We start from the raw sequence: 15,001 nt of genomic DNA, 5'->3' as shown, positions 1-15,001 counted from the left end.
CAGTTCCACTTCCGATTTAGTGGAGATTCATGTCTTCCGTCACATGCAAATTCTCACACGATCATTGTCTTTATCGTTGTTAATTAAATCAATTGACCGATTTATCTTCGCAATTCATATAAATTGTAAACATAACTTGGTCAATTGAAACTCACTCGGATTTGAACTCGCAAACCTCTTATAAAGATCTACGCATAATATTATGTTCAATCCCTTGGTCATTTCCATTAGAATTTCGTTTATTTAGGTTTGTCTGTCTGTCTGTCTGTAGGTCTGTCTAAATGTATGTTACGCTTGAGCGGCTAAACCCACGGTTAAAATTTGATGATGATATGAAGCAAGATTGAAGCCCGAGTAAAGACATAGATTATTTTTTTATACCAAACCCTACGACCGTTACGTACACCGGCTGCGTTAATAAAAACAGCTTGTAGCTTTAAAACGTACCGCTTACAATTTATGGTACAGTGCCAAATTAATATTCTGTCTTGTGAAATTATCTATATGATTGATTATTTCTATTAATCTGCTATTAATAAAAAAAAGGCAGATGCCGCATTAAAATATTAACGAACATTTTTAACTTTAATCTCCTATGGTTTTGAAATAAATAAAATGTTTCGACATTGACATAATCTATAGTTGAATTGATGATTTCTATAATTAAATATGAATACTCGCATCACTTAATCGTTCAAAAAACTATCAAGTAAATAACGATACATTAATCCAATAACCTTTGACGACCCACACACACGCATCCACTACTATACCCTTACTGATTCCAAAAGTATTGCTGTATATATTTTACTGTAAAATCTCAAGATTTTCCAGTAAAACCTAAGATTTACCGACATGAGTTGGTAAATGTTACTATTTATTATAAAGGGATGACTTTTTCGGACTTTTACCATTCCAACCTAACCTAACCTAACATGTAAATCCTAAGATTTACCAAGTGAATGATGGTAAAAGTTCGAATCCCAAAGTTTTATGGACATATACCATTCATAATCGGTAAATCTTAAGTTTTACTGGAAAATCTTAAGATTTACCGTAGTTCGAGCTTTTACAGTAACATATACATGAATACTTTTCCATTTTTCTTTTAAGTCCAAACTGTTTATTACATATTGTTGCGCTTATAATGAAATGCGGTGCCTCCAAACCACGGACATTCTTACACCTTAAAAGGTGTGATATGATTTTTTTATTGTCGAAGTAATATTTTTTATTCATATTTTAATATGTTTAATTGTGCTTAGGTTAGAAGCGAAGACGGAATACACATGCCCAGCTGGCTGGCCGTGGATACAAAGCACGGCTTGATCAGTGGCGTGCCTCAGAAGCAAGATCTGGGCGCCCATACCTTCACTGTTATCGCGCACGGTCGTACGCATGGCTTGACCGCCACTGACTCTTTCACTATTGAAGTAAGTGGTAATAAGGACTAAAATATTCATTGAACTGTATACAAGTAGTTAAGACTTTACGTTCGAAGGTTCGTCGTTAAAAAAAATATATTAAAAGTATTTTTTTAAATTCCATGTTCATATAAGTAAAGGTAATTAACAGCCAGCCCTATTCACCACTCATACAATGACCGCGATTAAAACGTGACAGAAAAAAAAAATGCCACAAGAACGTCGTGCGGCGCGTGAACAATTGTCGCCGAGAATATTTTGCCGGTGATGATATGGTACGCTGTCGATAAGTTCAGTGGGCATAGTAGTCCTGTCATGCTTGTTTCCGTACCGGATATGTTCACAGCACGGTCATGGTGTGAGACGTTGTAGTGTACAGACTCCACGAGAACAGTCACACGAGCAAATCGTTTATTTTTCTTATTAAAGATGCTGTTGTATCATTAAAATAACTGACATTGCTGTAAAAAATCACATATTTTGTTAAAATTAAGGCGGAAATCGTGACAATAACACATAAGACACTATCACATCACATAAAAATAATAGAATTTGGACTAAAACAATTTGGTTTGATTTGATCTTATTATCATTAAAGAGTCAAATAAAGATGTCAATCTTAATTTTCAGGTGAAGAAAGCGGACGAGAAGCCACAGTCCAAGTACGGTACATGCATCCGGAACGAAAATAGACTGGTGTTAGTGATACTAATAGATGGCAACTTCCACAAAATATCGTCTCGGCAGCGGATTAGAGCGCTCATGGAGTTGGCAAGCTTTATGGCGCTCGATGGTGTAAGTTTGTCACGGTGGATAGAGTATTTCCAATTAATTTATACATAACAAAAAACGAACGCAGAAGCGAAACGTTTTATAGAATTAAAAATCACTAATACAAATCTCGCCTTTTAAATAAAATTCTTTTAAGGTGAAGAGATCAACATAATATTTTTTTATTATAAATATGGAGCCTTAAATAAAATAAAATATAAAAACTTTTTCAAATATAAGACACGTGCTCGTTCCAATTTAATGTTAGTAAATAAATTCAAAAGAGTTGTTGCGTGCGCTCGCGACCTGATTAACGGTAGTATGGTTAGCAACAAAAGCTTATAAAAAAATATCACGACGTAGAAAAATATTTAACTGTCGTGTTTCACCGAAAATTTAAATAAATCATCTTCAGTTCAACAGTATAAGGATAGTGCGTTCGAGCGAATCGAAAGCAAATTATCTGAAAATCTACTTTCTTTTACCTGGGCGATCAAACGACGGTGTAATAAACATAGTGTGTTTTGTGGCCGCTGGTTGATTCGAAATTCGAACGATATTTAATAATAGAAATAACGATTTAAAAAAAAAAGATAAGCAGTATCAAAATAAAGTTAACATTTTCTTAATATTTTTATCTATCTTTTGTAGTCGTATTAGTAGTGGTGACACTGATATTAAAGTATCGTATTTTAATCTAAAGAATTAAAGTTACAAATTAACATATTATTCTGAACTGTAGGTTATTCTGTAACAAGAAACTCAGTATAAATATATAAAATAGATAGGATACACATATCAATATGGCGTGTCACACAAGTCAGGTTGTCAACATTGAGTGATTTACGAAGTGATTTCTTACAGAATCGCACTACAGCAATCTTATTCTGTATAAACTCTTCATATTTCACTCATGGAATGTTAAAACCGACTTCGATGATACTCTTTATTAATAGGTGCATATTCTATAATGTTGTATTAGTATAATAAATGTCGCAAATAACTCTGACATGTAACGATTGTATTCAGCGGTGAGTTACTATGTCGTTTCTCACGATAAACGTTTCTCCTTGGTTATAAGTATATTCGCGTGCATACGTCGCATGCTTATTCGCATTAGGTACTCCCTTCGTGGTAGGCTTCTATTGAATCCGCTATACTTATAACAATGTGGAGTTGGTTGAAAATTTCATAAATTATAATTTCATTACCGTTCTTTGCAAGAATGTTTATACATATATATTTTTTAATTTTAATCTAACTAATAATGCACAGCCTTAATCAGTGACAGGATTTTCAAAATTTATCTCTTACGAAGGTTAAATGGAGGATGAAAATTTGCATGGAAATTCGGCGTTTCTGATTTTGGAAATACTTAACACCTGACGACTAATCCTTAAAACGTGAGCGAAGCCGCGGACGACAACTATTATTAAGGGAAAATAATTCGTTATCATTTACAATGTTTATACATTTACAAATTAAAATAAATTAAAAACGATTTTTTTAATAATTTTACACTGACACAGATAAAAAAAAAACAAAGAAATAACTGAAAGTAGTTAGTGTATTTCTTTTTATAATTTATGTAGATGCGTATTCATTACACCACCACATTACAAAATTTATAACCAATTTAGAACTAACATGTTATGTCCTCTGTACCTATAGATACACAGGCTCACTGACCCTTCAAACCGGAACACAACAATACCGATATTGCTGTGACGATAGAATATGATGAGTGCCTATAACCCCGACAGGCTAGCAAAGCACTATCCGAATCTAAAATTGCTGACTCTGCTGCATATAAATAATTTTCAATACCTTCCCACTTAAAAATAATATTTTCGAAAATATTAAACGTAGTACGATAATAATAAAAGTAATTCTTTGAAATGTAGGACGAGTTTTGGATGGAGGCGTACAAAGCAGAATCAGCTCAATCGCATACAGTTCTAATGAGCGGTTCCGGCACTACGAAGAGGAGGAAAAGCGACGCCACCACCGCTATCTACTTGAACGTAAGTTATGTTTTTTGTTAAGTGATTTTTTTTTGGAAATAAATTTCTCATCTCGAACCTAAAACGAATAAAATATTATATACAAATTATATTTGATGTATTAGTAAAGTACCTAACTACCTGATAAAGAATTGACGCATGTCGAAGTATTTTGAAGTATGTCTAAGATGTCAAAATATGTGTATATATCTACATTTCTCTATTATTTATATTCCAGGTTGGTTGTGGAGAGAAGTTGTGGTCGCGGCATAAAGTACTGGTGGCAGGTCTCAGAGAACAGTCCCGAGATGGAACCCTATATCAATTGCTGCGATTGCCAGTGCTTGGTTGGCGATTAATTGGAATCAAACCATTACCACGGCTTAAGAGACAGGTAAAAAATAAAGGCACACAATACCAGGCTCTCACTACGATCACAGGTTGAGATCTCTGTCAAGTATCTCGATAAACGTGTCCACTAAACTCATAATATTCTTCTAAACAAGAGTGTTGATCTTTTTCTAGACGTCAAACATTCGCAGACTGTTTCTGCTTTTTTAATTTGATAGTCTCATGATGCTGTTCCAGTCACCCCTCGACGAAGGTTCTGGAGCGTACGACACATACGACGGAGATGACGACGCTGACTACAGCGGGTACGATGTCGAAGAAGACGACGACTACACGAGCAACATAGACGTTGGAGCCATTCCCGATATCGTGAGTAACATTATTACATTATTAAAATACTCCTTGCTTATTAATTATGACTACAATGGATGGAATAATATTGTAAGTGAAAGTAACCAATGGATACTTAGAATAAAAGTATGATGTGTGTATAATAGTAGTATTTATTTAAATAATTTCTACATTGACCATCTATGATGGTTATAACCTCATAGGTGCTGAATTTTGCTCAAATCATATCAAATAGTATTCACTTTGTCAATAAAGGTATAGATAACACATATTTTCCAAAATGGTATTTGTCTTACTATCGAACAAAAAGAACCATTCCGTTTAGATTACACTAACTGTCTTAACTTATTTATAAAGATATCTAGAAAGTGTCACACTACAAAAGAACTAAAACAAACGACTTTATTATCTTGGTGTGAGTGTCAACGCGTGTGCGTGTAGTAGTAGCCGCTATTTCTAATATACTATTAATCGATTAGGTTCCTAATAATCATTTATGAATATTTTTTGTTGTTTATTTATTTATTTCAAATATTGCAAACTTCGAACCGGAGGCAGCGTGATAGTGTTTTACAACATATAAACATAACATTAAAATGGCAAATGACTCAGTATTTTCCAACTTTATTAAAGCGTTTAAATAAGTTAAATGTCCAGTATTTAGAAAAGAACATAAGCAGACATCTACATATCCGATGGTTACCTTTAGTTATTTGCAATAATTATTCCATGATCATAAAATATTTATTATAAATGTGCATAATGTTTTGTTTCGATGTGTAATGTCCATAAATATATGACATTGTTCATGGGGAATAAATGGATATTGGTGTAAATAATGGTTGCTTTAATCTGTTGTCCTTCTCAATAAGTATTTGGTTGTTAAAATTGCAGTGTTGTTTAATCACTAATGTGTTTTTAAAAAGTTATTCGCAATAACTCATTTGAAATCATTCCTCATTTACACTTTATCCATTATCGTATGCATACATTTTAAAAATAATAAAATCTTCAGATAACTCAAAAATTATATTGTTAAAATCACATATTTCCCTTGTTTCTGTCATAATTTTGTCATACATTACGATTTAAAGGACGAATATTGCATGATACCCTATTATACTCTGGCAAAGATTTTAAAAAACACTTTATAAATAGGTTTTAATCCAAGAAATGTAAACTCTTAAAATAATATTTAAATATAATACGGCGTAACTCTTTGCTAGATTATAAAAGAACGAAACAATCTTATAGATAGTTCCTGTAATGTTACCATTAAACAAAATTTGTCATGCATAGCCCCTGAATTGAGAATCATATTTTACATTCATTTATTCATTGGAAAATTATTCATTACTTTAGTTTTTATTTATGCACATCATATCAATATTAATAAGTACATAAATAAGAAAATTTTGGAACAAATCTGTACCTTTTTTTTAAATCATAAATATAGTTTAGAACTTAATAATCTTCCTAAAGTGGTTTCCAATGAATAATTTTAAAGGATATTTCAATTTTATTAACATACAGTTAGAATTAAATATAAAATAATAAAAAAAAATAACTTTATAAAAAATCCTTGTACTACGTGGTGCTATATTTCGTTGTTTGAATAATTTTGTGAGGTGTTGCCATGTGACTTGACATTTGACATGAACGTTATCATCTCAAGCGATTTTAAAGTATCATCACTTTTATAATAAGACGAAAGGAATAATAAAACTACATTAGGTTTCCAATATAAGAAACTACTACAGAAAATTGCCCACTACTGTTAATAAAATTGTATTTGGAATGTAAGTCTTGCATCCTGAAAAATCACTTATCGTAGTATAAATATGGGAACCACTGCATGGAATGTTAATTTATTTTCTACAAAAAAAACTGTTGGAAATTCTAACTTTCGGTTTCGTAAGGCATTTTATAAATATTCCTCTACCTAACTTACTTAAAATGTGCCTAAATATGTGTACTGTAAAACATAACTCTTTTCTTATGCTAAAGGTTCTTAACTCTTGAAGTACACTTGGTAAATTTCAATTAAACCTGACACTAAATCACGCAGTTTTACTGTTGCTTACATTGAGTCAGAATATAAAAATATTAAGTACAGATTTAATCTACGAATTGGGTATAAACTTAACACATCAAAATGTCATGACTTATCACTTTTTTAATTCTTTTTTACTTTTAAAAAAGAATACACTCATACAGCACTATTCAACATTATTATTTTACGACATTAATATTTACTCATTAAAATTACATATCTAACTCTTGTTTATTGAGAGTGGTTTATTGAAATATTAGTAATGTTATCTCTTCAGCGTCCACACAACGGACAGATAACATTGCTAGTATGAGAACTGGGTGGCAGTACTAACGTAGTGTGTACCGCGCGGCGCCAGGTGGACGAAACCCCCAACCCCCCGCACCCACACCGCCACCACCACGGCCAGCCCGACTTCGCGCCACACACCACCACCGACACGTTTCAGACCGAGCTCACCGACCCGCCGACGACGACCCCTCCACCTCCTCCTCCCTCCCAGCCGCCCCTCTCGACCCCCCCGTCCTCTCCCCCCGCTCTCCCCGACCCGACCCCCTCGCAAGCCGCGACGCTTCCCACAGAGGAATACACGCGCACGGAGACTCCTGACTCCGCCTCTACTAATACGTATACTACGGAGGTTTGTCGTAACCTAATCTCCAGACTTCCTTTGCATGTTTTTCGTGTCCTTGTCTTACGTCTTCAATCTTGTGTGTACGATTGTGTGGTGGTTTGTTTGATATCGTTTTGTCTTTCACTTTGCACGGCTAGTTTTGCGTGGTGTCGATCGGAGTAACTTTCTAATACAAAATATGACAATAATATATTTCTCACTTATTTCTCATTACTGACATTTTGGTTATTATAATTATTCTGTATCCTACATTATTATCATGAAAACGACAGAAAGTTACAATTAATATAAGCATGAAATGTATGCTCTTGAGTAGACTTAGTGACAAACTTTTATATTTAAGTTTTATCATATTGCTTTTATCAATTACTAAGATTCCTTTATATTGTTTCACATCTGGAACTTTATCCAGCAATTCATTTATACAGTTCATTTATTATGTATTGTTTTTATCACAAATATTTGCATTATATAGATTAGATTGTAGCACCATATATGATTTGGCAAAGTACCCAGTTAATAGCCACAGTAGTATTTATTCTTAACACAGCAATATTTTGCAAAATCTTACACGTTTATGAAATTTTAAATACGTAAACTTTTGTACAGGATCACAAAGTGAAAATAACTCCATACTCGGAGTCTGCGTCCGAATCCACAAATATCAAATTCTCGAAGGAACCAATAGCGGCGAACCCTCGTCTATTAGTAGAAGAACATTCCCCTATTGTAATTGTACCGGAAGAAATAACTACGTCTACGGAACCGGAACAGGTATTGGAACTTGACGTTAATATTTATTATCACCATCTAATTCTAACCTCACATTTTGTAGACTGTTGAAATTGACACTAATTTATCTGTCTTGTGTGGGTGTGGATTTTCTTAACATGGGTTAGAATAGAAACGGACGCCCATTTGAAATCACATTGTAATTTAATCTGTAAATACATTAAACTAATCTTATGGACGTAAAGACAAATGACTGAAAGTCGAGTTTATATAATTTCCGCCAGGCAAAATAGGGTATAATGTGTGCGCAATCAGAATGGGATACGACTTTTTGGAACTAAGTTACTCGAGATCTTTCCGCTAGGAGTATCGTTAGAAAACCCATCTCGTTGACTCGCGAGACGTTGCTGTTTGCTTGTGTGGATATTTGCAAGAGCAAAATCACGACATTTGCTACAGAGTTATTTTAGAGAATTGTGGTTGTTCAATTATTACTTTTGTAGTAATACTACTATTAGATTAGTAGTAGAGGACAAAAAATCCAAATATTTTTAACACAAAATAATTCCTAGTGAACGTACAGACAAAATCTACATAATTATTTATTGTTTTGTCCGAGTCGAGGTTATTTTTCAGAAATTCCATTTTAACACTCGTTCGCTCGAGAACTATAATTTCTGACTTAATATGATCAAAATTCCGTCCCATTCTCATAATGCACGAAATGTTTTAATATCTATGAATACTCCGCATTTTTTAAATATTGCCTCACACGAAAACTCCTAGTCTGCGATAAATTTGCCTTTACGTCCGCAAATCACATCACGTTGTGAGCGTCCGCATGGCACTTTCAGCAGACCGTTATAATACGCGCATCAAACGAACTACCGCCTGTGTCGTCTGAAACACCGACATCGCCCTCACCGACCGAAGAAACAGTAACAGAGTCGATGACCACTCCTTCAACGACATCAAGCACTACCACATCCACATCGACAACGACAGAAACAACATCAACTTCAACAACGACGTCAACAACGCCGATACCCACAACGATTGTGACCATTCCAACGACAATACCAACAACAACTCCAACACCTGAAATTACAACTCAGGAAGTAACCAAGCAGGTCTGTGAAGATAACATGGTTTACTGCATGCAACAGATAATTTATTATCAACAGATGTTGAAAAGTAAAAACTTTTTTCGATTAGACTCTTGTTTAATTTTCGAACATGGAAAATATTGTAAGTACGAAACATGTAAAGTGTATATATTTTGTGCAGACAATTGTATAAATCAGTCTGGATGATGGTTGATCTGGGATCTGTTTTGGCTAAAAGATTAATTTTCTAACTTACTGTAATCTTTATTCTAAATTCAAAAATATACGTGATGATTATACATATTAACAGTAGTACAAATATACATTTTACAATATTAAAAAAGGCATTACTCCAATACAGGTTATATCACTTCATTATTCTTTTCACTTCAATGATGGTCATACAAACAAATTTGCAGAGGATTAATAATAGTGGTGTCGGTAGTTATTTATATATTTATAATATATTTTGTTTTTTAACATATATTTTTCGTGTAATGACACAAGCGAACTGCATGTTACAGGAGATAATAACATCAACGGAGCGTTCGAGTACCATAATCGGTAGGACGACGGAAACCGTTCCATTCCCGATGCCCGTCAATCAGCCGCCCACACTCAAACACCATATGAAGAAACTAGCGATCACAGCTGGCAAAGCCTTCAGGTGTGTACCATGTATGACTGCTGAAAATGTAATCTATGTTTAACCATAAAATTAACTATTTTGGGAAGAGATGGTGCAAAATATAAATATCAATGTAAATTAATTCACAAAGGAGCGCCTGTACAAGTTATTTTTTTATTGACGTGCCTTAGTATGAGTGTGTGAGGCTCGCGCTTACAAGATGTCTGATATAGTGTTTGTGACCGAAGTGTAAAGTCAGCAAAAACATACCAATTTCATTATATTTGTTAAGTTTATTTTAGCTGACAAACCATAAGCAGATGAATAATCGTTTTTGCTATAAGCATAGCTTGTTCCAATAGGTATTATAAGTGTTACAGTCTATCTGTCTGTTACGTTTTCATGGGTCAAAATACTGAACTGATTGTGATCAAATTTGGTTTGAAGCAAGGTCGGAAGAACAGTCTACTTTTTATGCCTGAAACCTGACGATCTACCCCTAAAATACAAATGACGCCGCGGTCAAAAACTAGTATATTATATTCTTGATATATACAAATCTTATCTTACTTTAGATACATCATACCAGCCGACTTGTTCACTGATCCAGAAGAAGGAAGCAACCTTACGTTCACTATGTATGAAGCTGAAAACGTCCCGCTCAGCAAAAACTCTTGGATTCAATTCATTCCCACTGAACGAGAAGTATATGGATTGTGAGTAGTCTTAATTATTTTGATTATATTTTATAATCATAAAAAATGCCTCGTATATCGTTATAATATCGTTAAATAATAATGTCACCGTGCAAAAATATATTATAAAATATATAAATTATAAACCATAATCCGCTTCTCAAATGTTTTAGAGTGTCCATAAAATTTAATCCACAATAGCAAAAAGTATATTACCATTTTAAGTACTCTTTTTTAATTTTTATTATGCCTAAATTTTTTTCTAGACCATTGGAAGCGCACGTGTCTCGCTGGAACTTCATTGTAGAAGCACAAGACAGCGAAGGTCTCCTCGCTCGAGGGCCGCTAGACATCACAGTGCAACAGCACAAGAGCGGGCGGACTATTAATCATCAGTTCATCATGCAATTCAAACTCCTCAAACAGTTCAACAACGTAATCGACTGGCAGATACGAGCTCTGGAAGGCATCGTCAATCTGTTCAGGGACACGGACATGGACCACTTGACGGTCCTGAACGCGACCCAGAACGAGGACCTGTACGAGTTCGTGTGGACGAACGATACGCTACCGAAAGATCCCGCCTGCCCCATGGACGACATCAACAGGCTCATGAAGGTGATTGATTCATAACTAATATAACGTTAGCAGTCGGGTGCGCATTCCACAATTTGGTCGCCGATTACCGGATGACCAAAATTGTTTATGAGATGAAGCAAAAGATAATGACAAGCCAGTACATAGCCACCGCCGCTCGCAGATAATGGAGTCGGAGTCGGAGCGCGGCGCGGCGTCGGCGGGGCTGGCGCGCGCCATGTCGCCGGAGCTGGCGGTGTCGGCGGTGCGCTGGCGCGGCGCGGGGCGCTGCGCGGCGGCGCGCGGGGCGGCGCGCGCGCCCGACACCTACCCGCCCGTCACGCGCAACCAGGTCGACCACCTCACCGCCACCGTGGGCCACCTGCTCGTCTACAAGGTGCCGGAGGTGAGCCGCTCGAGCGATACATATCCGATGCGTGTTCCGTGCGATTTTCAGATTTACGTAACTCCCGGATGGCATATTTTATCTTCCAGGACACGTTCTTCGACCCGGAGGACGGCGGCACTCGAAATCTGCAGTTGTCCCTTCGATTCAGCGACCGCTCCGAGATTCCCGCAAACCACTGGTTGCAGTTCGATGCACGCAACCAAGAATTCTATGGCTTGCCCACGTCTAACGATGAGAGAAGCGTGCATTATCAGCTGGTAAGTAATTGGTGATTAATTAACGAATGTTTCACTATAATAATATCTTATTTGGCAAGATTTTTGGCATACTAATATTAAGAAGGTGTAGTTTCAGACCATAAAATATAAGAAACAAACATTATCTGTTTGGAATATAGTAAATTATAAAGAATGAAAATGAATTTTAAACTCGCTCACATACCAATACCACACTTAAATATTGCAGATCGCCGAGGACTCGAGCAAGAAGAGTGCTTACGACAGCTTGATAGTCGAAGTGGCGAAGGCTCCAACGATCCGTCCGACCGTCGAGTTCCAGATGACGATGGACCCGTCGCCCAACCTCGTCGACAGCGCCAACAATAAGCGCAAGGTCGTAGAGAAGCTGGCAGCGCTGTTTGGGCAGAAGGAGACCGATAATATTCGGATACAGAGCATCACGGACAATCCTACTACAATAATTTGGTAATTATTGTTTTCTTTCGTAATTTCGATTGACCGACCACCTGACCCCAAATCCTCCTAGAACTGTAGCCGCCGAAGCGATAAGTGCGGATGATATTTGTGAATGCACTTCCTGGGGCGGTAAACGACCATATTATAGTCTATTCCAATCGATAAACAAACCTTACATTTACGTAGGCCACGCGATTCTCTTATACCAACATTGTGCACTACTAACAGTTCTTGATCAATATATCTTTATTTATGATACAAAACTATGGAATAGTAGTTCTACAAAACGCATTTTTTCCGAAAATCAATAATTAATATTATATATTAATCAAGCTCGGGACTTTTGATACCGAATTGACCAATCAAATGTTGTTTATTTGGCTTGTGTTCTCTTGTGACTGGAGTCTAAACATCATAACAAGTAGATATTGGATTTAGTGTTCCCTCAAAATATTACTAGTCTAGACTTAAAGTATTCCTTTCTAAGCTTTTCCTACTTAAGTTTAAATTGTATAAAACTAATGTCTAAAAACACATAGCATATTTTTTTTAATTGTCTCAAATAATTATTTGTAATATAAATGATCCAAACCTATTTTCAGGTACAACACAAGTCTACCAATGGACAGATGTCCCAAGAGAGAAATCGAGGAACTCCGTAAAATGATAATAGTTGACGAACGGGGAGCTATTGGGGGAAACCTTCGAGAGCATGTCGATCAAATATTTGATAAAGATCTCAAAGTGATGTCGATCCGCCTCATTCCTCTGGGACTCTGTGCCGATCAAAACACCAAAACCACAAAGACCTTGGTTCCGATACAACCTGGTACGAATTTGCAAAACAAAGCAACGAACGCCAGTCCCGAATATTCAGACTACTTGGTGACGTTCGTTATACCTGCCATCGTGATCGTGTGTATGATCGTCGTTGCTGGAATTATCGCATGCGTTCTGTACAGGAGACGACGAACCGGTAAGAATCGAATACATTATTATAGTAATATGTGTACATATACATATTGGTGAGATGCCATAGAGTATGTTTCATTTTGAAACTGTATTATAGTTCCTATAATCTTATACATAAGTACGTTATGTAGTACGTTAGGTAAAATATATCGCATAATAAAATTAGTTATTGATCTCAATTTTGATGTACAGTAGACAACATACAAAATATTACAAATTCGCTAAATAATATTAAATATATAAAAATTATTAACGAGTATTTTAACCATAGCGGATGCAAATTCTTGACACGAAAAAGGTGATTTATTGATTAATCATTTAGAGCACTTCAGTTAATTTAGTATATTATCGTTTTGTTTATTTTTTCTTACTAGACCTGGCTCTTAGATTAAATGTTCGCTTAATTTAACGATATTATCTATGCACATATCTCTGTCTTATATTCGCACTTGCACATACTAAAGAGCTAGAATAATTTCGCAAGCATTGTTCGCGCTATATAGTCTATGAATATATTTTAATATTACTGCAATTAATAACATAACTCTTATAAACATCAGGTAAAATGAGCGTTGGCGATGAAGAGGAACGTCAAGCGTTCCGTTCGAAAGGAATCCCTGTGATTTTCCAAGATGAACTCGAGGAAAGAGCCGATGCTGAACCAGCTGACAAAAGTCCGGTCATCATGAGAGAGGAGAAACCGCCACTATTACCACCTGCGCCTGATTACCGTTCGGGGGAAGACGCACCCTACCGCCCTCCGCCCCCCTTCGCCGCATCCCGTACCCCTCCACGCCCTAAAGCGACCCCGACATACAGGAAGCCCCCTCCATACGTCCCACCCTAAAACTGCCTACGTCCAATAGTATAGACACCCGTTTACATTGCGTAGCTATAGGCGAAGCTAGAAAAGTCAGATCGATCATCTCTGAAATTCAGTAAACTCGTAAAACAGTTTGGCTTTGATGGTTGGCTTAAGATGGAAGACTTAATATACTTTTTCCGTTACCCCATCACGATTATTTCCTAGCTTGTCTTATGTACGTAACACGTCAAGCGGGTCTAAATATTGTTTCTCAATTTTTTGTTAATAAGGAAACTAGTCGACCCATTCGTTTACACCTGTTCGATTATTATTTTCGTGAATTTATTCGGTTCTTTTAATCAGTATATAGTATATTTAACGAGCATTTACGAAAAGTAATGTTATGAATGCATTTATTACGAAAATTATTGTAAACGTAAGATAACGTAAACGAACCTCATATCGACTAAAAAGGAATTGTGCACAATTAAATGTGACTACGAATTTCTTTTATTGTAAGTGACGTCACGAAGTAGTTTTTGAAGCGTAGTTGTATGCGTATGTCTATGATGTTCAAGTGTATAAAAGTACTTCACAATAAATGCTACAATAGAATGTTATTGTTGAAGTAGGTAATGTTACATTAGATATACGGCGTCGTTATACGAATATGTTTTCATTTGTAATCGATTGCTTTTAAACAGATGAATTAAATATATACGTGATAAACTAATCGATAGATATCATGAAACAATAATATATAAATAAATATTTAAGGCTAGACCAAAAACAGTTC

The 15,001-nt window shown here is 35.7% G+C and overlaps 1 protein-coding gene across 6 annotated transcripts in view; it reads left to right on the top strand.

The window, feature by feature from the left end:
• The window catches only part of LOC125070194 (dystroglycan 1), an 85,176-nt gene extending 70,829 nt beyond the window's left edge, over window positions 1-14,347 (top strand). For 2 of the 6 annotated variants that reach the window (XM_047679934.1, XM_047679935.1), the window contains 16 exons: window positions 1,266-1,433; window positions 2,055-2,219; window positions 4,100-4,219; window positions 4,437-4,592; window positions 4,787-4,918; window positions 7,312-7,593; window positions 8,197-8,361; window positions 9,174-9,449; window positions 9,950-10,092; window positions 10,629-10,769; window positions 11,015-11,366; window positions 11,509-11,730; window positions 11,820-11,990; window positions 12,199-12,437; window positions 13,031-13,404; window positions 13,961-14,347. In XM_047679934.1, the coding sequence (XP_047535890.1) occupies window positions 1,266-1,433; window positions 2,055-2,219; window positions 4,100-4,219; window positions 4,437-4,592; window positions 4,787-4,918; window positions 7,312-7,593; window positions 8,197-8,361; window positions 9,174-9,449; window positions 9,950-10,092; window positions 10,629-10,769; window positions 11,015-11,366; window positions 11,509-11,730; window positions 11,820-11,990; window positions 12,199-12,437; window positions 13,031-13,404; window positions 13,961-14,247 (3,393 nt within the window). In that variant the 3' untranslated portion in view covers window positions 14,248-14,347. The remainder of the gene's footprint in view (window positions 1-1,265; window positions 1,434-2,054; window positions 2,220-4,099; window positions 4,220-4,436; window positions 4,593-4,786; window positions 4,919-7,311; window positions 7,594-8,196; window positions 8,362-9,173; window positions 9,450-9,949; window positions 10,093-10,628; window positions 10,770-11,014; window positions 11,367-11,508; window positions 11,731-11,819; window positions 11,991-12,198; window positions 12,438-13,030; window positions 13,405-13,960) is intronic. The other 4 variants (XM_047679937.1, XM_047679936.1, XM_047679938.1 and 1 more) reach the window with 4 other exon arrangements.
• Window positions 14,348-15,001: the final 654 nt, after the last annotated feature.

Source organism: Vanessa atalanta, chromosome 17, assembly GCF_905147765.1.
Source record: "Vanessa atalanta chromosome 17, ilVanAtal1.2, whole genome shotgun sequence".
Classification (NCBI taxonomy): Eukaryota; Metazoa; Arthropoda; class Insecta; order Lepidoptera; family Nymphalidae; genus Vanessa; species Vanessa atalanta.
Note: the sequence above shows the minus strand (reverse complement) of the source record. Positions and strands in the feature narration are given on the sequence as shown.